This window comes from Mercenaria mercenaria, chromosome 12, assembly GCF_021730395.1.
Source record: "Mercenaria mercenaria strain notata chromosome 12, MADL_Memer_1, whole genome shotgun sequence".
Lineage (NCBI taxonomy): Eukaryota > Metazoa > Mollusca > Bivalvia > Venerida > Veneridae > Mercenaria > Mercenaria mercenaria.
Genome location: NC_069372.1, coordinates 64,246,774 through 64,271,945, shown reverse-complemented (window position 1 = coordinate 64,271,945; position 25,172 = coordinate 64,246,774). Strand labels below are relative to the sequence as shown.

Here is a 25,172-nt window from a genome sequence, read left to right as displayed (position 1 = left end):
CCTCCAGTGTGCGAAGCTGTAACAGGCCCTACACTGTAAAACATACAGATACAGATGAACTTGTCGACCTTTGACCTCCAAGCATGACCTTGACCTTTAAGCTAAGGCTGAGGGTTTTGCCATAACACATCAACTACTTACATATCATCCCTTAATGAAAGGCAGAGCAATGCACCAGACACAAAAGTGCGGACTACTGAATGAAGGACTGGTACTATGGTCCCTGAAACCATATGTATCTCAAGGAAACAGCAGCTGACAGTGTGGGAGCCGGATGTCTGGATGTTTGCACCGATATCATTAAATTCCAATTACTTCTTAACTCAGTCTGGTAATTTTAAATTTCTTATGTAGTTTTTTTTCAGCCAGCTCTGCTCTATCCTTTGTCTGTTTCATATATGACCCACTAGAAACTAAAGAAACTTGAAACTAAAACTACTTTTTACTATTTTACTTCACACACAAGATGGAAAATACAGTTTAACATCAGAATCCTTTCACTTAAATTGTCAAATAACACAGAAATGTTAGCTATATTTAGATAAAAACGTAGTCTGTAAGTAATGTTATAATATTATGCTAAATAAAATATAATACATGTATATAAATCCCTTGCAATTCTGGAGACAAAATACTCCTAAAGAAATCATTTATTTATTTATTTGGGTTTTACGGCGCACCAACACAGTATAGGTTATATGGCGCCAAACAGGACTACAAGTTTTGGTTTCACATCTCATTTACATCGAAATAAAAACATGAGGTATGGAATCAAAATCTGCATACCTGCTGGAATCACAGAATTACAGCAAAACCATAGATCGTCCCAGAGCCACATGGGTCCCTAAAGACATCAAGTGCACATAAAATATTTTGTTGTAAAAATGTCTTGCTAATACAAAAACAACCAAATAAAACAACATTGTGGGTTTCATATTTTTCAACATTCCATACAACAACAACAACAACAACGTCTTTTTTTCCAGTCAGGCTGCAAAATAGTAACAACATGACATTTAGGCAAAACGTTTTTATTACTATGTGTGGCTATCAGTATGTGTGGCTTTATCTGCAAAGAACAATTACTTTTCATCCTGACAGCAAAATACCAATATCTGTCATTAAACTAATACGGTAAGTAAGTAAAGTATCTTTTTTATTACAGTGACATGTGATTTACAATATCAACATCAAATTAATTCAAATTCAAACAAGAAACACCAAACCCATGGGCTTATAAGTCAATTATTAATCTGACCTTCGATGACTGCCATCTAGCACTGAAAATTAATTTTACGTCCAGAACCTGTGGTTATAAACTTACATTATCTCAGTTTACTGTTAAGGCTGAGGAAAATTATAAAGTGTGGGTTCAGTCAAATTCAGTGTTAATATTTAAAACGCGAGTAGCAGTCGCGCTCACTGTCTCAGTGTGGAACTATAATAACAATGTAACTGTATATAAATTAAGGAGCAGATACAGCAGTTTTGTGCCAAGGTGACCATTCATCATATTTTTTCTTAAGTTTCAAACTATGACCATCCTCTCATTTGTTAAAAATTTACTGCATACTGTAGTAAAATGATGCAGTTTTATAAATGTATGTGTTAACATATTGAAATCTCATAAGCCCTACTAGCTGCCACAAATGCTGTTCATAAGACACAACGCTTGACCATCCTACAGCTTCTATGTCAAACAAGGACCACAACTTGATAAGACTTACATAACTGTGTTACAATATATTACGAATTTAAATTTTTTTATGGCAACTGAATTCTGAAGTCAAACAAGGGCAATAATTTGAATTAATTTTCTAACTTGGGTATGTAAGGATGTTTGATGAGTAAGATGATTTAATCAAATATACTGTAACTTACAGGAAAAGATCTATATAAGCCTTAGGCTTTCGATCCTATCCTAAGCGTTTTTGAGAATTTTGTTGATTGTATATGTATTCTGTAAACCATTTCGCTAAATTTAAATAAAATATGTGTAATCCAAATATACTGTAACTGTGATACAGCTCCACTGTTGCATGCAAAACATTCACCAAATTTTCTAAGTAGGGAAAAGTGAAGTTTTAGTCCAATAAATTACGTCAGTAAATGCAGTTGTTAGTAGAGTAGCTCTAGTTATATTTCAAATAGCTGAGTCTGAGCTAAATGTATGACATAGATAATTTTGTCATGGTGTTACAACTTATCACAATGTAACTGAAATATCTTCAATGCAGGAGTAATGTTCCCGTTTTTCAAATAGGGCTCTAAATTCTGGAATGCTTTATCACATACCTTCAAAATTTGCATCCCCAGCAAGATCTGAGGTAATTGCTATGTATTATGCATTTATATAATATGCTTAATATTTATAAGTAATTTTTCACAGAAGTACATGTACATATTTACTTCAGACAAAATGAAGAAGACATTGTTTGCATGACAAATGCTTCAACACTCAGTATGTTAAAGTTTTACAAAGTAAAACAGCAGAAAATAATCATACCTAGTAGTAGTAAGAGTTAGGCCAGCTTTAACGACGAGTTATCAAATGTAGAAGTCATTACCTCTTGCATGCGTAAATGTATAATAATACAACAACTTATAAAATAAAGCAAAAGACAGACCTATATATACAATAAGGTATTATATGTTTATACTGGTCTTCATTTTTATGAGAAACTATTCTGAAAATTCTTACCGGTATATAAATTCATGTTCTTCACTCTCACATAAAAATATCTTGGAAAACTTTTTAATCATGATTTTCGCTGTCATGTAAAAATATTTGTAAAAAGTTGTATAAATTCATGATCTTCACTTTCATGTAAAAATATCTCCAAAAGGTTGTATATATTCATGATCTTCACTTTCACATATTAAAATATTTCGATATATATATTCATTGTCTATGTTTTCATGTAAAATGTATTGTAAAATTGTAAGTCCTATATGACTTTTGTGTATACTAAACACTTGTAACAGATACATTATTTAGTAATGAAATGTAAAGGTAGTTTCAATTATCGTGCAAAAATCAACAAGAGCACCGCCTTGCGGGTGCTGACGCTCATCTGATTTTTTTTAGTGTAATAGAAATATTGTCCTACCCATGATTTTCTAAGTCTAAAAAGGGCCATCATTCTTGCAAAAAGCAGGATAGAGTTATGTTTCTTGATGTACAGTGTCCACTTATGATGGTGAAAAACTGTTGCAAGTTTTAAAGCAATAGCTTTGATAGTTTATGAGAAAAGTTGACTTAAACATAATACTCAACCAAGAAAATGATTTTCTAAGTCCAAAAGGGGCAATAATTATTGCAAAAAGCAGGATGGAGTTATGTTGCTTGCTGTACAGGGTCAGCTTATGATGGGGAACAAGTGTTGCAAGTTTCAAAGCAATAGCTTTGATAGTTTAAGAGAAAAAGTTGACCTAAACATAAAACTTAACCAAGAAATCTGATATTTTCTAAGTCCAAAAGGGGCCATAAATCTTGCAAAAAGCAGGACGGAGTTATGTTTCTTGCTGTACAGGGTCAACTTATGATGGTGAACAAGTGTTGCAAGTTTTAAAGCAATAGCTTTGATAGTTTAGGATTAAAGCTGACCTAAACATAAAACTTAACCAAGAAAACTGATTTTCTAAGTCCAAAAGGGGCAATAAATCTTGCAAAAAGCAAGATGGAGTTATGTTTCTTGATGTACAGGGTCAGCTTATGATGGTGAACAAGTATTCCAAGTTTCAAAGCAATAGCTTTGATAGTTTAGGAGAAAAGTTGACCTAAACATAAAACTTAACCAAGAAATCTGATATTTTCTAAGTACAAAAGGGGCCATAAATCTTGCAAAAAGCAAGATGGAGTTATGTTTCTTGCTATACAGGGTCAGCTTATGATGGTGAACAAGTATTCCAAGTTTCAAAGCAATAGCTTTGATAGTTTAGGAGAAAAGCTGACCTAAACATAAAACTTAACCAGGCAACGCCGACGCAGACGCCGACGCCGACAACCGCTCAAGTGATGACAATAACTCATCATTTTTTTTCAAAAAATCAGATGAGCTAATAAAACTAACATTTAATACCAGTCATAAAGGAAAATCAATTTTAAATTTTTATTTTGTTTAAAATTCCAAAATATTATTCATAAAAGAAATCAACTATAGTATAATCAGAATTATTGTTAATATTGTGTTGGTTTTGATCTTTTAGTACAAAAAGTAGTATTTACAATCTTATACAAACATATTCCCTATAAAAAGAGATTCAAACACTGTACAGCTCACAGAGGTCAATTAAAGAAATAGTATACACTTTAAAACATACAATATCATTAAGAAAGTACTACAAATACTACAGAAGAAAATAAAATTAACAGGAGGAACTATTTACATTATGTATCTACACTGTTTTGGTTTCTTTATACAATCAGATGTTGGCACTGTTTACATCAAGTTTGTCATTAACAAAAGTTAGACATGAAAGAATTAAGCTTCTTTCCAACTAAAACTATGACTTTTATTTTGTAATAATTTTTCAAACAGAATAAGAAAGTAAACAAGTTCTGAACTTAAAAAAAGTTCTAAATTTCTATGTATGTCTAACACATACCTATACCAGCACTAATATGATGATGTTAAAAACAAATTTAAATTGTCTTTAAAGATAAAATATACTGAAAAAAGATTTTCACAGTACTATTCAGTTTAAAAGAAGCAGTTCTTGTAAATGACAAACTTGACATATTTTTCTTAACTTTTACATGGCCGCAGAATTTCTCCTACAGCTGCCCTAGTCCTAGTGTTCAGCAACTCCCATATGAAGTTATAGACCTATCGTTTTTGTAGTAATTTGCTTTAAAATTCATTTTTTCTCAACAAGTTTTGCTTACAATTGGAATTAAAAATAATTTATATTCTTTCCTTTTTTACATTCAAAAACTGACACGATAAGCCAGAAAAAATGCTTTAAATAATTCTTATATAAAAACATCAAATTTAAAATTCTATTTCTACTAAAAATCAGCAAATGAGTAGTTCTTTAATTGAAAAGGAGAATTTACTGTACCTCCATCTATACTACCTAGAGTAATTTAACATTGATTGTATCTTAAATTTTTAACAAAGTTCCTTAGTTTGTGGCTTAAATCATGATTATATGCAAATAAAGGAATAACTCTTGCTGCCTCTATGCCACACTATATAGCCTAATGATACATTGTGAAGTCATGTTGAATACTGCAAAACCCAGTCAGTAATGCCATCTGCAACATGGCAACAAAATGTAACTTCTACCAACACCTAACTGTTCTTATCTTCATTTTGAAGATTTTTTGTTTTTAAGAATTTCTTTTAATTTTGTGTTTCTTTTGTTTTTTAAAAGACAATGTTCCATCATGAAATATTTCATGCATTAAATATGTCATGCTGAAACAATGTCCCCAAAACAGCGCATACGATACTTTGCTGTTCAGATGATGCCTAGTACATTTTTGTATATATCACTTTGTACTAGTTTAAGTGTTATGTAAGAAACTGAATGTAACATAAATGTAAAAGACAATTCAAAATCTACACATTTAAGAACATCATGTTTTAGTTTCTCTTTTTACAGCAAATTCTGATTTGCAAGACAGGTCTTGGACATAAAATTGTGAGACTTTGGTCATAATGGCTATTTCATGAGTTCCTGGATTTCAAATTTTTGCTAGTGGTATGCAAACTATGTAACATTCAGCTAGGATGTTAACATGCACTATACATCATCTGTACAGCTTTTGATATGAGAAACAAACTTCATCTTCACTGAGTATTTCTACAAGCAGCATAACACTTATCTCCTGGATTATACAAGTACATAATTTCCTGTGAGTAGGCATAAAATTTGTACCAGACCTATGCTAAATATCTTTTCACATAAAACATACTGCTTATAGAAATAATCAATGGATACTTTAAATGAAATCTGTCTAAGACTGAATTTAATTATTCAATGTCATTTTTTTAAGTTTACACATTTTCTTGTTTGGCATCATGATCTGGATTGGAATTCAGAGATTTCATCTCCTCTCCATTCACTATGTTGTCATGGGAACCAGACTGCTCTACATCATCAATGTTGTCTGGAAGCTTGCGACCAAGCGTCTCTGGGAGCAAGATTGTGAGGAATCCACCAATTAGAGTAACCAGTCCAAACAGGATGAGAGGCATAGACTTGTTGCTGAAGTGATCCTGCAAAAACAAACAAGAGATCACAGAGTGATCTTGGCGCCCACCAATGTGCCATTTTTGTGTGTTCCAAATTTCAAGACTTACTGATTAGCTCAAGGTCAAATTTCATTTCCGTACACAACACTGTGCATGTGGTCTAAATTCGAAAGCTGTAGCTTGACAAATGTGAAAGTAGGTCACTAGATCAATTTCAAGGACAAAGTGGTTTGTACACAAAACTATGCATGTGCATCAAGTTTGAAGACTGTAGTTTGAGAAATTGGAAAGTAGGTCACTAGGTCAATCTTAAGATCAAAGTTTATTTCGGTACACAAAACTATGCAAGTGGTCCAAATCGGAAGGCTGTAGCTTGAGAAATGTGAAAGTAGGTCATTAGGTCAAAATCAAGGTCAAATTTCACTTCAGAACACCAATCTACGCATGTGGTCCAAATTTGAAGCCTGTACCTTCAAAAATGTGAAAGTAGGTCACTAGGTCAATGTCAAAGTTTGTTTCGGTACACAATCCTATTCATGTGGTCTAAATTTGAAGCCTGTAGCTACAGATATGTGAAAGTAGGTCATTAGGTCAATCTTAAGGTCAAAGTTCATTTCGGTACACAAAACTATGCAAGTGGTCCAAATTTGAAGGCTATAGCTTGAGAAATGTGAAAGTAGGTCACTAGGTCAAAATGAAGGTCAAATTTTATTTCGGAATACAAAACTATGCATATGGTCCAAATTCGAAGCCTGTACCTTCAAAAATGATAAAGTAGGTCACCAGGTCAATGTAAAGGTGTAATTGTATGTTAGTAATATTTTAAAATATAGTATTATCATTGACTTTAAATTAATAATTGCTATTTTGATTCGTTTTAATTAATCTTATTTAAAATATTTTATATTTAATATTTTATTTCAACTTGTATTGTAAAACGCCATTGAATATGTTTTAAATGTAGAAATAGGCGTTTAAGCAAATAAACCAGTTTCAGTTTCAGTTTTCAAAGGTGAAAGTTTGTTTCGGTACATAAACCATGCATGTGGTCCAAATTTGAAGGCTGCAGCTTGAGAAATGTGAAAGTAGGTCACTGGGTCAAAATCAAGGTCAAATTTCATTTTGGAACAAGAAATTATGCATGTGGTCAAAATTTGAAGCCTGTACCTTCAAAAATGTGAAAGTAGGTCACTAGGTCAATGTCAAGGTCAAAGTTTATTTCAGTGCACAAAACTATGCATGTGGTCCAAATTTGAAGGCTGTAGCTACAGAAATGTGAAAGTAGGTCACTAGGTCAAAATCAAGGTCAACTCATGTCAAGGTTCATCTTGCCACTCAAAACCATACATGTGGTCCAAATCTGAATGTTGTAGGTTATTGACAAGAAGTTTTTAAAAACTTTTCCCTATATAAGTCTATATGAACCATGTGACCACCAGGGCGGGGCCATATTTGACCCTAGGGGGATAATTTTAACAAACTTGGTAGAAAACCACTAGATGATGCTACATTACAAATATCAAAGCCCTAGGCTTTGTGGTTTGGACAAGAAGATTTTCAAAGTTTTCCCTATATAAGTCTATGTAAACCATGTGACCCCCGGGGCAGGGCCATATTTGACCCTAGGGGGATAATTTGAATAATCTTAGTAGAATACCACTAGATGATGTCACATACAAAATATCAAAGCCTTAGGCCCTGTGGTTTTGGACAAGAGGTTTTTCAAAGTTTTTCCCTATATAAGTCTATATAAACCATGTGACCCCCGGGGCGGGGCCATATTAGACCCCAGGGAAATAATTTGAATCATCTTGGTAGAGGACCACTAGATGATGCTTCATACCAAATATCAAAGCCCTAGGCTCTGTGGTTTTGGGCAAGAAGATTTTCAAAGTTTTTCCCTATATAAATCTATGTAAATTATAGAAATAAACAAAGGGCCATAACTTACTAAAAAATTGTTGCACCAGTGTGATTTTCAGAGGGACACAACTAGGGTACCAATACATCATTCTGACAAAGTTTGGTAAAAATCCCCCTAGTAGTTTCTGAGGAGATGCGATAACGAGAAATTGTTAACGGAAGGACGGACAGACGGAATGAGGGACGGACGGAAGGACGTCGGACCACGGACGCAGAGTGATTTGAATAGCCCACCATCTGATGATGGTGAGCTAAAAATCACAAAATTATGTAAATAGAGAAGAGATGAAAGCATCATTTATTTAAATATATATGTGATTCTGACAAAATGCATTCAAGCTCTTTAGTATCCCTAAGTTTTTCTCTCTCCTCCAAATCACTTGCCCCTCACCAATGTGGGTTCGAGCCTCACTCAGGGCACCAAGGTGCCCGCTTGTGATGCAATAATGCATGGAGGGGCACCTGGGGTCTTCCTCCACCATGGAAAGTCACCAGATGACGTATAATTGTGTCAGTGTGACGCTAAACCCAACAGAACAATTTCTCTCCTAAAAAGTTTTATACCAAATGGATGTCTAATGCAAAGTAAATTGATTATATAATCACTGATAAAGAATGCCAATAGAAGTGAAAAGACATAATTTAAATCTGAAAGATTGAAAATGTCCCCTATTTGCAGGTAATACAACCAAAGCCATAAAAGCCAGCTAATTATTATTTAACAAAGAAATGTAGTATCTTAAGACATTATCTGTACATGGATAAGAATTTGCAGTCTTACATCTAGGTCAATTAGTAGATTGTGTTAGAGTATATTAATGGACCAAGAAGAAGGTGCTTAAACCTTCACCCAAGCATGTATCTTACCAGAACAATAATCTGAGGTGCTATAACTCCTCCAACTCTTGTCCAGAAAGCACAACTTCCCATGCCAATATTTCTGAAAACAGGAAAAATATCATCTCATACATTTCTGTATCAACAAACATGCATTCACCTAGTTAACTTTAAAATAGCAGAAAAATACAACATATTGATGAGTGCTGTCATGTTAGGAATTTCCCAATACTGCACTGTGATAAAACATAATTTTCCATTTACAAAAATATATATTTCTACAGGTTTCTTGGTCAAGGTAAAAATGTTAAACTGGAGGGTAGAGATATTAGCAAGACTCACCTTACAATGGTAGGGTAGAGCTCTGATGTGTACAGGAAGATCACACTGAAGAGACCACCCATGGCAAATTTTCCGGCAATAGCCAGCCCGCTTGTTACATACACGCTGACGTTCTTCAGTGCAAGGGGCACAACACCTGCCCCGATCATGAACAGGGAGGCAAGCATAAAATAGGTCAGCAGGGGCTTCTTACGCCCAAACCTGAAATATTTCATATAAAAACTTTTAAACATTTTTTCATTTCTCTAATGTTTAACTGGCATAACTGATCGTCTCTTTTATGCTACAAGAATTCAATTCATGAAACTTGGGTGTTGTTTAAAATCTGTTAATTAATATACAATCTGAAAATACTGAAATATTCAAACGCAAGAAAAATGTATAGCATTTTTCAATTGTTTAGAACAGTGGCCACAATGACAAAATCTTAAATTCAAAATAAGAAATCATGTGTGAATGCTATTAAGTACTTATGACTTTGTGTAAATGCAAGGATTACTTTTCAGCCCAAATTTAACAGCACATGTTTCCTGATCAAAACGGGACCCGCCGACCTAGGCCGTGGCATCATCGACCCACACGGGTGGCGGTTGCACGGCGCGATTGCGGGTCTTCCCAGCCCGAGACAGTCCGAGCAGTGGGTAACCAGTTCCCCTCCAGGAGCCATCCGACCGGGGTTCCCGAGGCGACGGCCTTTCGGGACGGATGACAGGAAAGGCGATTCCGGTTTAAAATTAAATAAATTCATCTTAGTTTAACTACATAACTGACTGCATGGGTATTTTACCTTTTGGTTATATAGATGACTAAAGTATAAGCCACAAACTCCACACATCCAGCAATGAAGAAGTTCAAATACTTGTTTCCAGGGAGACTGGTCAGTCGCCATGTCAAACCATAGTAACCAATAGAAATAGCAAACCTGTGTAGGCAAATGAACAAAAGGAATAGAATAAAGTATAAAATGTAAAATGAAAAGTGCATGTTAGGCCTATGTTGAACCTTTGATGAAAAAGAATTGAGATTACAAAACAGTCAACGTGAACTAAAACCCTAACATATGAATCTTACAAATATACTTTTTCACTAACATATTTCAAAGTTAACTTACCATAGATAGAACAGCACCAGGCTTCTCTTTCTCAAATTTGGTGTTTTCAGCAGGTCAAGCATTGAATACTGCTTTGTGTCCTGTGCCATGGTTCCCAGTTGTAATTTAACATCCTCCCAGGCATGATGAGGGAACGCTTGCTTGTTCCAGGCTGTTATTTTACTGATCTGGGCCTCAGCCTTCTCTACTCTGTTCTTCAGAATCAACCACCGCAAGGACTCTGGCATAAAACTGTTAAAAAAAAGGAAAGTTTCAAATTTTCATGACCATCTATATGCACTCAGCACAGCAGAATGTTTTCTTTATTAGTCAAAGTTCTCATAAACTCCAAGCTCTTTCAATTGAAATACTGTGAAATCATTCATATTCTCGGGGGACTAATTTTTTGTGTGGACTTTGTGCCGAGTCCATCTGTTTGTTAGTAAATATGATTTTGACCACTGCTGGGTATTCAACAAACAACCAACTAAATGAGTGGCTCAGATTGCATACAGTAAACATCTACACTCATCTGTTACAATTTTGTTTACATATACCACAAGTTGCTCTTGCTCCAGACAGCCTGCACTTGCAACATACCCTAAAACCTGTGTAAATGGTCTTTTTAAGCAGCCACTGATCTTAAGGAGCCTCATTTGCAATTTCCCATTTCTATACTTTCAGAACAATTCAGCTGTATTAAGCCACAACCTGTTGTAAAAGGCCGCCTTTGCTCCCTCCCTAAACTGGCTGCTTAAGACAGGTTTAATTGTAAGAACTTCAACTGTTCAGTCATTTCTTTTTCTTTCTTGCAATATTTTAAATTCATCCCTATAATACTGGAGAAGAAGGAGAAACGTGAAGATATAGGAAAAGAAACATCCCTATAAAAACCAGAAAGCCACATTTATTTCTTTAGAAATATATACAAACCAGATATAAAACACAGCCAGTAAACTTGGAAGTGAGACGACTAGCTGTAGATGGCGCCAGTTTGGAATCAAGTATGCCAATAAGGGAACTGTCATCACAGTAAGTCCCCAGAAACACTCAAGAATTGCACCAGCATAACTGCGATGCTGCGGCAAGAACAATTCCATTGCCAGTGTGTATGTAGAGGTCTGTAAACCCTGTGTACATAGATATATGCCAATGTTGTATGAAAATGTTCATTACACATACAAGTTTCATCGAATATACATGAAAAGGTAAAAACATGAATGAAATATTATAAAGTTATATACAATTGTAAATAAATAATGAAATGTCGTGAAAATACAATCATAAACTTATGAAATATGTATATATACTATCAAACAAGTACATGAACTTGTAAACTGAGCAAATCAAAGATCTGAAATGGGCTCAAAAATATTAAAACATAATCTTTATTATTATTATAGCTTTAAAATGCAACTTACCTGCATAAGAACCCCTTGAATAAATCTCAAGGTCACAAAAACTGAATACCATGGTGCAAATGATGTAGCAATTCCCACAACGATCGGCATGAACAGAGATATCAACATAACTGGCTTCCTACCAAACTTGTCAGCTAGATGTCCAAACACTACCCCACCCACCATCACACCACAGAAGTATATGGTTGTTGCAAGAGATGAAAGGTATGCCTGACTACAAACCAAGTCCCACTGTAAAGAAAATATACAATTCTAGTGACACTACTAATAACTGTATTATATTTCAGATTATTTCATTTTCATACTGTTTTCTCTGTTGTCTTTATATACAAATACCAAGCTTGGAAGTGTTAAAGAGTGATGTTTAGGTTAGTGTTCTTTACAGTCAGTTGGTTTCTGTTCACACATGGTCTTTAGCACTTGATTTTACTGGAGCATCAAATACCTTAATATGTGTAGAAAACATTGGTTAAACTGCTTATAAAAATTCAATCAAGATGTTTTTGAAGAGTCAAAACTTTCTTCAAAATTGATATCTGGATAAAATATTCCTTTCAGTGTTAAATTAGCAGACACAATGTTTTTTCGCCTTGTGCTATACCACATTTCAAATAATGCTGACTTATGGGAAATATGTTCTTAAAATCACGGTAATATTTTAACATTCATTAATAATTTTGTAAATGAAATAAGGGGTAAATTATGTTAAAGTGTGTCTTGTCTTACAACTTGTGGAAAAAACATACAGAAATATAAAATACTTATACAAATGTCAGGATATGAACCTAAGCAGAGTAGACAAGAGGCCTAGTTCTATCACATGGGACTATAAAACCTGTGGTTGTGAGTTTTATCCTAACTCATCAAACTTAATTACTATCAGCCATTTGGACTTAAACTGAGCCATCATGTGTTGTGAAGAACCTTAAATATCATGCACCTACAAAACCAGACATTCATCTTGGGGTTTCAGTGCCCCTTTGGCTAAGTATTTTATTTAAGATTGCTAAAATTGAATCTCTTGCTTTTTACAGGTCTGGGTTCGCAACCAAACTTGTGGTGTAGAATTCTTTCATATGAGGTGGCCATCCAACAGGTTTACAGAGGGTAGGTACTTCTACCCAGGTGCCTAGGTGCTGTCCATGATACAAAGAATGCCTGTAAGAGCACCTGTGGTCTTCCTTCACCATTAATTAAGAGCTATAATTGTGTTGGTGTGACATTAAACCTAACAACAACAAAAACAACAAAATCTGAGTGTTTCAAGGGATATTAATCATATGGGAAACTTGTGGTAACTGGTATCAAACAAACAAAATGTTTACCTCAGTTACTATTGTGGACTCTCTTTCACTTTTCTGATATATCAAGAAGCTTTCTTCACTGTCTGGACAAACTATGGACATACTCTGGTTCCCTGCATCATAGTACCTTGCACTGCAGCTCTCAAACTGACCTGAAAAAAATCAAGCAATCAGTTCTTACCATAATTTTTCTGAGGCCTGTTGTTAGGGGAAGTATGAATGAAAAGTCCTAATTATGAAGGATAGGCACTTTAATGACATTTTTACTGCAATAATAATTTTAAGCAGAAAATAAAACAAGTTTACACTTAATTCATTTACTTTATATTTAGGGGTTTGAAGAGCTGAAAAAGTAAGATATGCATATTAGAATTTTATGCAGATCAGCGCTGACTTACTAAGTTCAGTAAGAATTCAGTCCCATGTTTTCTTTCTCAGTTTTCATCAATCAGCAGAACTGCTGGTGTAGGTAGTCATAAACTAGTGCAAGTGATAAACTGCTGTAGGATAAGTGATTAACTGTCTCTGAAATGTCACACTAGGATTTAAGTTAGTGACCTTTAACCACTTACCAGTAACTGTAGCATTGTTTCCGAGTGAAGTGTAATTCATCTGTATCATGCTGAAGTCTGTTACACTATCCTGCACGGTACCAGGCAAATAAGCACTTGAGTAACACTGATGTTTTGGTCTGGATCCGAAAAAGGCCATGATGACATGGTTAAACACTAATGGAAAGTAGTTCAGGCACAGGAGCAGAAATATGAAGACCTGGTAACGCCCTGGGTTCCCGAGCTGAGAAAGTAATACCTCTAACTGAACTTTCATTGTTGCCGGCAAATTACTTCTTGTCTAGAGAAACTGAAAGTAGAAATATTAACTAATCAATATCTAAATACTAGAAACTAAAAGATATAGAGGTGTTAGCCATTAATTTAAACCAAGATGTTGCTTATTCAAGCCTTAATTAAATCAGATCCCGCCTAGAGAAGCCATGAATAAGTCTCAATATTTTTAATAAAATTAGTAATTAAAGCATTTATAATTAATCATTATTTTATTTAAGCAAAAAACATCAGCAAAAAAACTGTAGTAAAGTTAAGGCATAACTTTAAATCCATTATTTTTTCAAAATATTTTCTAAGAGTGCAGTCCACACAAAAATAAATAACATTACACCTTGTAAACAGAAAGTAATTGCCTTTTACAAAATAAAGCTGGCAGATAATATCTTGCGTCATTTTTGAAAAATTCTATATCTGGTAACAAGTCATTTCGTTCTTGTTTTCTTGGCAATTGATCAAAATATAATATTTCTGTTTACTATAATAACGATCATGTAGGCACAACATATTGCACAATAGGTGAACTGCAAATTAAACCTTTTCCATTGTTAGAGAATATGTAACTGAAACCGGATCAATTATCATTATCTCAAATAAGAAAAAGTTTGGTAATTACTAGGATCTAGTAAATTTATTTGTTTTTATTTCTGAGCCATGCTGATATCAAATAAATCGATACAAAGAACCTTTGGAAGCACAGGAAGCAAGCCAAAAAAAAAAAAATCAGTTTGACCGTCAGTCTGTTCATGTGCCCCGTAGACCAAGCACCTGCTCAAGCAGAACTCTATTATAAATGAAAGTGCATTGAATGAACACAATGATTCTAAAGGACAAGAAATAATAACAACATTGAAATACTTTGTACAATATCATGACTTGTTGATACTTAAAGTACTACTGTATGAATTTTTTTGAAACAATCACTTTCTTGTCCCAAGTGTGTTTTGTCACAGATGTTTTCAACTTTTCACAGTTAGTAAATTATAAACAAAAGAATATATCAAGAACAGCAATGAAATATAGCAGGACTAAGAAAGATTTTCTACTTTTCTTCCTATCTAAGATGAAGTTCAATGACAGAATTTTCCCACCATTTCACAATTTAACATTTCCAAAAAGTTCAAGATCACTGTGTTCTATTTATGTTTTTACATCAACTTCTTTATAACAAAAACAACAGTGAACATCTGTGTTATTTCAAAAACAATTGTTTGAACTGTTTATCATGAACAAGAGTGCCAGAATGTCACAATATACGCCCGTCACAGCAAATTTCTTTACACTAGCACCTGTATTTGCAAATGGAATTTTAATTTTCTAGTTGTTAACAATGTTTTTTTTTAGAAATTATTGAAATTCTTTTATTTTTCTAAGTCCACAAAAAAAATCCTTACCAGGTAGAGATACCTTAAAATACACCCAAAATTTGAAAGTAACATCAATGTTGTACCACAGAAAAGTGGTCTTGGTTTTTCAGTAGGGTCAATTATAAAAAAGTTACAATGTAAGTTATTTATAGACACAACTAAGGGAAGTTAATCTTTAAAGAGAGAGAGAAAAAAAAAAAAAAAAAAAAAAAAAAAAAAATTACAAGTCCATACAAAAATCCTTACCAGGTAGAGATAGCTCAAAATACAATTCAGAATTGGACGTAACATGCATGTTGTACTACAGAAAAGTGGTCTCGATTTTTCCCTACAACTTGTAATGAAAAAGTTACAATATAAGCTATTTATAGTAACAGCAAAGGGAAGTAATTCAAAAGAAGGGACTAGTGCATGACACTCCATCTCATGATGGTGTGCAATTGTGCCAAGTTACATCAAAATCCCTCCATGCATGAAGAAGAAATGCTCCGGACAAAGTCATTCTTGTATCTGACCTTTGACCTTTAAGTGTGACCTTGACCTTAGACCGAGGGACCTGGTTCTTGCGCATGACACTCCGTCTCATGCTTGTGAACATTTGTGCCAAGTTGTATCAAAATCCCTCAATGCATGAAGAAGAAATGCTCCGGACAAAGTTTTCATTCTTGTATCCTTGACCTCTAAGTGTGACCTTGACCTTACCCCTAGGGACCTGGTTCTTGCGCAAGACACTCCGTCTCATGATGGTGAACAATTTTGCCAAGCTACATCAATGTCCTTTCATGCATGAAGAAGATATGCTCCGGACAAAGTTTTCATTCTTGTATCCTTTGACCTCTAAGTGTGACCTTGACCTTAGACCTAGGGACATGGTTCTTGCGCATGACACTCCCTCTCATTATGGTAAACAACTGTGCCAAGCTACATCAAAATCATTCCATGCATGAAGAAGATATGCTCCGGACAAAGTCTTTCTTGAATTTTTCATTCTTGTTTCCTTTGACCTCTAAGTGTGACCTTGACCTTAGACCTAGGGACCTGGCTTTTGCGCATGACACTCCGTCTCATGATGATGAACAATTGTGCCAACTTTCATCAAAATCCCTCCATGCATGAAGAAGATATGCTCCGGACAAAGCCATTCTTGAATTTGACCTTTGACCTCTAAGTGTGACCTTGACCTTAGACCTAGGGACCTGGTTCTTGCGCATGACACTCCGTCTCATGATGGTGAACAACTGTGCCAAGTTTCTTCAAAATCCCTCCATGCATGTAGAAGATATGCTCCGGACAAGGTCTGTGGACGCCGCCCGCCCGCCCGCCCGCCCGCCCATCCGCCCGCCAGGGGCGTTCCCATAATACGACCCATTTTTCAAACGGGCGTATAAAAAGGCACAATACAATGTATAAATATTTTTTGCTCTGGCAGCCGGTAATACAAATCCATACAAGGATGCTAAAGACCAAGCCTGGAAAAGATCCATCAAGTCACAGGTTCTTGAGAAGTTGTTTAATTTATTTGTTTTAACTTTGGTGGCCCCCTAAAATGGTTCAAGAGGAACCATTTGAAAAATAATTGAGAGAGGCCCATAAAAGGATGCTACAGACTAAGTTTGTTGAAAACCCATCAAGAGGTCCATGAGAGGAAGTTGTTTAAAAGATCTTTTTCTATATTTAGCTTTTGAAGCCTCAAAAAGAGACGAAACCAGAACATTTGAACAAAGTCCTGTCAATCAGAACCATTTTAAACAAAGCTGGGAGAGTTATATGCCACGTTTCTATAGACTAAGCTCAGTATCATTCTGACCACTAGTTTCAGAGAAGATGTTTAAGTAAAAATGTTAACGCAGGATGATGGATCCCTGACGAACCATTAAATATATGATAAGTTCACCCTGAACAAACTTGCAGAAAATGGAGACTATATTCCAGCTAAAGTGAAAACAAGTTCTGTTGACTTAAACCTGAAAAATGTTCTGGTATGGACCAAAATATATTGATATGTACTGTAGTGAATGTAAAACACGATAGCGAACCCTTTAAACTGAAGACTGTAGAACTGTTTGGAGGTACCCAAGGCCAGTCTTGTTTTACAGAAACTAGATCTGTCACAGGACTGAGGAGTGATGAATTATAGCCCCCACAATATGGCCTTGTCACAGAAGTAAGCCAATGTCAAAGTTGAACCTCATAGGTGTCATCTGCTGGTCATGATCAACCTCCCTATTAAGTTTCGTGATGCTAGGCTCAAGCGTTCTCAAGTTATTGTCCGGAAAAAGTTTTATTGTTCCAGGTCACAGTGACCTTAACCTTTGACCTACTGACCTCAAAGTCGAACATGACCTGTATTTTATAATGTTACACCTGTGTACAAAAATATATGATCCTTAGCCCAAGTGTTCTCAAGTTATCATCTAGAAACCATTTAACTGTTCCGGGTAACTGTGACCTTGACCTTTGACCTACTGACCTCAAAGTCAAACTTGACTTGTGTTTTGTAATGTTACATATGTGTACCAAAAATTATTTAAACCTGTCGAGCCTTTCAGGAGTTATTGTCCGGAAACCATGAAAACCAACGGACTGACAGACAGACGGACCAACCAACAAGTTCACTCCTATATACCCCCAAAACTTCTTTTTGTGTTGGTATATTAAGTCTCCTTCTTTTAATGTCCTGTTTTGTCCAAAAGTACTTTTCGAAAATTTTTACTACTATTCATGTCTATTATTCTACGATACGTACACTATGAAGGATTTCTTAATGTCGCCAGTTTAAATCCAGTCTTGTATCCTTTATTGTGAATTCTGTTTAAAATTTGGCATAAAAGGCTTTACATAATTAAAACTTTAAAGTATAAAGGACATTAAATTTGGGGAAAACTCTGAGTAATCTTGCCTGCTACTGATTTTCCTTGAAAAGGAAGTGAAATAAATTTTAGGAAATTATTTCACATATATTGTGAAATAACTCCCCGTCCCAGTATTAAAAATACTGGTATTGTAAAATGTACTGAAATATCTCATTGATTTACAACAAAGATACAGTTGCTGTGTCAATATCGATTAACAGGAATGTCACACTATATTAATCAATATCAACATTTAAGCAAAATACTCCCACTGATAAATCAATAATAATTAAAACTGTTTACAAAGTATATGTATAGTTGCCATACTACATGTATATTGTAAAATAGCAGCTGACTGCAGCTGTTGTTAATAACTGTGTACATGATATTAAATGTACATTAATATTCTAGGTATACATCAAAATGTCATATTTATACAAACCAATACACAGCCATTAAAAATATTTTACCTTTAATTAATCAGTGACTCTTTCACATGCGTATAATTTATTATATATTTATGACAGGTTTTGCTAAATCATAGATTTAAAGCTATTAAAGGTTTTAGAAGAGATTTACTCAATAATATGATTTCATACAGTCAATCACATATTATTGATACTGAGCAAATATTCTCACGATTAAATTGATATAAGCAAGTTTTAGAATTTGTTTGCTTTATCGTGGTTGAGCTATCCATGCCTCAGTGAGCCCAGGTACCCAAATTACCATTGCTTGAGTGAGCCAGGCTGTCTGAGCCACCAATGTCTGAGTGAGTCTGGATGCCTGATCAATGTCCGAGTCAGTCCTGGTGCCTGGGCCACAGATTCCAGAGTTAGCCCAGGTGCCTGAGCTAACGATGCCCGAGTGAGCCTGGGTGCCTAGGCCACTGATGCCTGAGTAAACCTGGGTGTCTGGGCCGTATTTGCTGAGTGAACCCTAGGTGCCTTGGCCACTGACGCCCAAGTGACCCCAGATGCCAATGCCAGAGTGAGAGTCACCTATGCCCAAGAGAGCCTGGGTGATTGAGCCACCAATGACTGAGTGAGCCCGGGTGCATGAGTCACCAATGCTTCAGTGAGCCAGGGTGCCTGAGCCACAGATACCCCCAAGTGCCAAGGCTACTGATGCCTGAGTGAGCCCCCGGTGCCTGGCCCGGGCCAATGATGCTCAAGTTGGCGACTGAGCCAAGGATGTGTGAATAATCTTGGCTGAATCCAGTGAGTCATACATTAATGGAAAAAAATGTAAAATCCCTTAAAGGCTTAATATAAAAGCCAGGCAAGGGTGAAAAATTTGCTCTCCTCTATAAAATATCATGGTGATGGTGTTTTTATGAACAATGAGACACTTATACTATAATGATAATTGATATCCTGGATCAGTATAAGATCTATAGTTAACGTCATAAATAAAACAGATAATCTGTTAATATAAGCACAGGAGTCTGAATTTCTATCACTTAAGACTCCAGAAGTCTTTCTTTAAACAAAATTCCCCCTAAATTATAATAAATTCAATATAGACTAGATCTATCTTTTAATTCAGTCTCCATACTTATTCATAGGGGTTTGGCTCATGCCTATGTCCAGGCCCTACCCTAATGTGTTTTTTTATAGGGGTAGGGCCTGGACCTAGGCATGAGCCGAACCCCTGTGTACCTATTCAGATAATGAATATAAAATTCATAGGATTCAGGAACCTGAAATTCTATCCATAAGCTAGCCAACATAAAGAAAGACTTCCTCTATGTATAGAGAGGATCCAAAAACACCCCCTTCACCTATATGTAGAGGTCTTTTTTTATAGACTAGTGTTGCCAGCTGTTCAACTTCAACTTCAACTTCAACTATCTACTGCCGAACAATCGTCTAGCGATTATGACTGGCAGGCGCTGTCAGGAAACAGTGTTTTAGTAAAAATGTTATGTGCAAAATTAAAAAGATAAAAGACCCAAAGTATACAGTTTAAAATCAGCGGATTATAGTATTTAGAGAGACTGCGAGTCCAGCCCGCTGACAAATGTCTGCAAATTGGGACTGGACTGGATATATGTTGGTAAACTGTTCCATAGTCTGATAGTCCTGGGGAAAAAGGAATTTGCATGGTACGACGTTTTGGACTGGGGAATTAAGTAATTTAAATTTCGTGTCTGTGTGAGATGATGATGGTCCACAGCCACTAATTCATTTCTTATCTTATAGAAAATAACCAGGGAGGAATGATTTCTTCTTTGTTCTAGGGTCTTCCAATTTAGTTCAGATAACATATCTGAGACGCTACTGGTATACTGGTAGTCATTAAAAACATAGCGGGCTGCAGATCTTTGTACCCTTTCTACTTTATGAGTTAGATATTTTTGCCAGGGGTGCCAGACCGTGGAACAGTACTCGACCTGGGGGCGGACATAGGTTTTGTAGGCCATTTCTTTAACCTGTCTGTTGGTAGTCTTTACATTCCTTTTGATGAAGCGAAGGGTATTACTGGCCTTGGATGTTATGTTATTTATGTGATTTGACCAGGTCAAGTTATTATTTAGGGTAACACCAAGATATTTTGCATGGTCAGTGGACTGAAGTTGGACATTATGTAGGGTGTAAGGATATATAACAGGATTTCTTTTACGATATATTCTAAGAACTTCACATTTATCGGGATTAAATTCCATTGACCATTCTTTTTCCCATTTTTCTAAACAGTAGAGGTCTTGCTGTAAGCTTTCTGCAGAGGATTTAGATTTGATGGTAAGGTAGACAATGGTGTCATCAGCAAAGAGACGGGCTCGACTTTTGATACTATTGGGCAAGTCATTTATGTAGGCGAGAAATAGGCAGGGGCCAAGGACTGAGCCTTGGGGGACCCCTGATAGGACAGGTAACCTTTCAGAGACTTTACCCTCAACAAGGACTTTCTGAGATCTGTTACTGAGAAATGACTTAACCCATGCGGTGACCTTATTATTAATACCTAGGTATTTGAGTTTGTGAATCAGTTTATGATGATCTACTTTGTCGAAGGCTTTACTAAAATCCATAATAATTACATCAGTTTGTTGACCTTTTTCAAGATTATCTGCTATTTCTTGGGTAAAACCTATGAGTTGGGTCTCACAACTATGTTTTGACCTGAAACCATGTTGTTGTGGGCTAAGGACGTTGTTCTTGTCGAAGTATGACATTATGTTGGAGACTAGTATATGCTCTAATAATTTGGATGCTATACAAGTCAGGGAGATGGGCCTATAATTACTGGGTTTAGATTTCTGACCTTTTTTGAAAACTGGTGCTATGACCGCATGTTTCCAGTCGTTCGGAATAATGCCAGTTTCAAGTGACCGCTGGAAGATGACTGTTAGAAGAGGGGCAATTTCATTATGTAGTTCTTTAAGTAACCTGGGTGAGATTTCATCTGGCCCTGATGCCTTATGCGGGTTTAAACCTAGAAGTAGTTTGTCTACACCTTCGACACTTATACTTATTGGAGACATAGGCGGGTGGGTAGGAGTGGAGGCTGCACTTTTCGATAGTTGCTTAAGGCTGAGTGGTTGTGGACGGGAAAAAACAGATTCAATCCTATACAGTAGAGTCCGGCACTGCTGAGACTGAAAAAAAAAATATGCGTTGTCAACATCAAAATCAAAAATCTAAAAAAATCCACCCATATATAAACATAAAATAGAATCTATATTTTATGTTTATATATGGGTGGATCTTTAAAGCATTTTCTCAATCTCAGCACGTGCCGGACCCATATGCTTGAAACAGAAAGTAGATACCCTTCAACTATTCAAAAATTCTACATTAACCATTTGCTTACTTACTCAGTTGAGAGAGTCTTCAACATTATCTTAAAACTTAATAATGTAAAGAAATACCTTTTATGATAATTCCACCGTATGAGCTTCAGTCTTTTAGCTTGACATTGGGAAAATCTATTTATATACGATGGTAATATTGCTGGAACAAAGCTTGCTTTTCTATTTTTAGATATTACACATAAGATTATTTTTAGTATAGGTTACAACACACTAAATATCGGTCTTTTTAATTCTATATCAATCTGACTAAAGTACTTGATCTTCTAAACGAAGATCTGAGAACGACCCATTCACATTCGTCTTCTGTATATTTTGGATTTCCAAGATTGCTATTTTTATTTTCGCAAATCTATTTCTATTTGAACCAATCAGACAACTTGTTCGAATGTTAAAGAGTAAGAAAAATTTGCATTTAATCCAGGGCTCGAACCCGGGACCTCTCGCTTACAAAGCAAGTGCGCTACCCACTGAGCTAAACGGCTATCTGACATTGTTCTACATAGAAATTGTTAATATCAAATACCAAGGCATTTTAAAGCTTGCAGAATGTTGTAAGTTAACTTTTGATTGGCTAGCGGAAGGGTTGTCAGAACGAGGCCATCAATAGGTCGTTGTCAGATCCTATGCGTAGCGTAATAGGAGATGTACTTTAGTCAGATTGAATTCTATATAAAATTGACATATTTCGAATGGCTGCAACACATATCAGGACCCATTTTAAATGTATGTAACTTACATTTTCTTGAAGAATACTGTCAGGGAGTGTCATCTTGGTACAGTGGTATTTCAAAACATTTGAAAAATAGATTACAAGTGACTCAAAACAAAATTATCAGGTTTATCTGTGGTTATGATTATAAGAGATCTTTGAAAGTGTCAGATTTTTGTAATATTGGATGGCTTAATATTGAAAACAGAGTCAAACAACTAAGGCTCAATCATGTTCATAAAATTTTTTATAATAGTTGTCCAGCATATATGCACAATATCTCTCTTGTCTCTAAGAAACATTCTTATAATTGTAGACATAGTATTAACAGCTTTCATGTACCTCAGGTTGACAGTTCTACATCGATTACTTTTTTTTTCAAGCTATAAATGACTGAAATAGCCTTCCAAATAACATAAAAAAAACAAGCATACTTTTAAAAATGCAGTCAAAATGGAACTCATTGAATGTATGAAAAGTGCTGAAAAATCAGATTTTATCTTTTATTAGTTGTATGATATTATTTTCTCAATATGTGTGCAATATTTCATGATTTATTCTGTGATATGTATGTCATGATTGAATATAACTGTGATACTTGTAATAATCAGGAATTTCTTTGATAGACAAATACATGTAACTCTTGATTTAGATTTTACTTTATGCTAGTAAGAGTTGTCTTTCTTAGAACAATGTTGTATTTAAAACAGCCAATAGTTTGTACCTTGATAATTTTTCACAAGGAACCCATTGGAAATAAGTAGAAATACTTTATGGGTTATCCTGTGATATATATGTCACAAAATTTAATTTTTTTTATTATATAAAAGAGCTAGTTCATTTTTTCTTTCATATCATTCTGAGATATAAGACATAGCTGTTTCTGTGATATAACTGAATGTACGTTTTGTAATAATGTTGGTTTTATAATGTGATATTTTGTAATATTTGTATTCATGACATAATTTATATATTCACGAATAAATCTATCTAGTGCTGAATAAAAATCAAAAGAAAAGTGGGGGTCATGTTTGATGCAAGAAAAATATTTTCAGTCAAACATACAAACTGCAAAATCAGCTAAAAATGATATCCAGATTGTATGTATAGCTATTTACCGACATAGATAAAGCGAGCTCGAGGTAATAAGTGTAGGACAAAACCCCCTTCGCACATTTTTGCATGGGCAGACAAAACCCCCTTCATCCTTTTTACAAGGAGGACAAAATCCCCTTTGCTGAATTTTAAAAGGAGGACAAAACCCCCTTCACTTTTTTTTACAGGGAGGACAAAAGCTCCTTTGCTTTATTTACAAGGAGGACCAAATCCCCTTCAGCCTAGTTTCAAAAGGGCAAAAACTTGTAAAGTTCAGCGAAGGGAGTTTTGTCCGCCCAAAAAGCTATGTATTTCGTATACTTCTTTGGTCTGCCTATGCAAAAATGAGTAAAGGGGATTTTGTCCGCAAGGGGTTTTGTCCGGATCCCCGAGAGAATTGATAATAATTAAGCATATGACCTCATGCATTCGCATGCTGCTTTTCCTTCAGAATCCTTTTTAGATGAATCTATGCAGACATCTAATTATCGCCACTTAACATGTGATTGATACAACCCTTTGAACACCATGTGTGGAACCACCGATTTTTAAAGATATAGATCTGATAACTTGTGAAAAACGGTAGTAAATGGTGATATTTGCGCACGTAATACTGTTTAAATCCAATTTTACATTCGTATGCGCATTGCAGGGGTTTGATCTGTTGAATATTTCTTCTTTTGATCAAGGTAAGATTCAATAATTTACTGTCATTATTTTAGCTGGTGGCATAAGTTGATATAAATATTTGGCTTATTTTAACCGACTGCTTTAGATTGGCTCCCGTCCCTCTGTTTATTCTTATTTACTTATATCAGTTTTCTTCATTAAGAGGGAAGTAACTCCAGCAGGTTGTTTCTACATTGACATTTTTATTGCCCCTGGCTCCAAACATAGGTCTGGTTCAGCCATCAGATAAAATTGTTCTATTTTAGAAGCTTAAAATTTTCTTATAAAATGTTTCCAGTATTTATATAAAAAATAACCATGCAGCCAGGGAGCCAGGCTACGCTTGCTTTTAAACGCATTCTTTTAGCGAACAAGAACTACGAAAATGAGGACCTTTAAGCTGTTTTATTTGCGTGGAAATATAGAAACGTTGAAGCGATCCTGAAGATACTGATTACATCGTGTTTATATCATTATTTATTAGGAATAGTAAAAAAATAAACCAGACACACATGCGCACAGTTTGAAACAAAGTACCTCAAAATATTCGCACAGCGGGATTTTAAACCGTTTAATAGTTCTATTAGTATCAAATATTATTAAATGCTCTGATTAATTATATTATATCAATGTCTTAACGACAGAACTCAACCCTTAGGAAACATTCAAACATGTAGGGCGAATACTTGGATACCAAT

General features: G+C 35.2%; 1 protein-coding gene across 3 annotated transcripts; it reads right to left on the bottom strand.

The window, feature by feature from the left end:
• Positions 1-436: 436 nt before the first annotated feature.
• LOC123533435 (organic cation transporter protein-like) lies at positions 437-22,169 on the bottom strand. Of its 3 annotated transcripts, none has more exons than XM_053520227.1 (10): positions 22,059-22,169; positions 13,693-13,981; positions 13,142-13,272; positions 11,817-12,047; positions 11,329-11,525; positions 10,417-10,647; positions 10,093-10,227; positions 9,306-9,506; positions 8,994-9,066; positions 437-6,227 (listed from the first exon to the last, which is right to left on the bottom strand). In XM_053520227.1, exons 2-10 carry the CDS (start codon positions 13,946-13,948, stop codon positions 6,006-6,008), a joined length of 1,677 nt encoding a protein of 558 aa, XP_053376202.1. In that variant the 5' UTR covers positions 13,949-13,981; positions 22,059-22,169; the 3' UTR covers positions 437-6,005. The 3 variants fall into 3 exon arrangements, with proteins under 3 accessions (XP_053376202.1, XP_053376201.1, XP_053376203.1); XM_053520226.1 differs by lacking the exon at positions 22,059-22,169 and adding an exon at positions 14,300-14,364; XM_053520228.1 differs by lacking the exon at positions 22,059-22,169 and adding an exon at positions 14,231-14,287.
• Between the last annotated feature and the right edge of the window lie 3,003 nt (positions 22,170-25,172).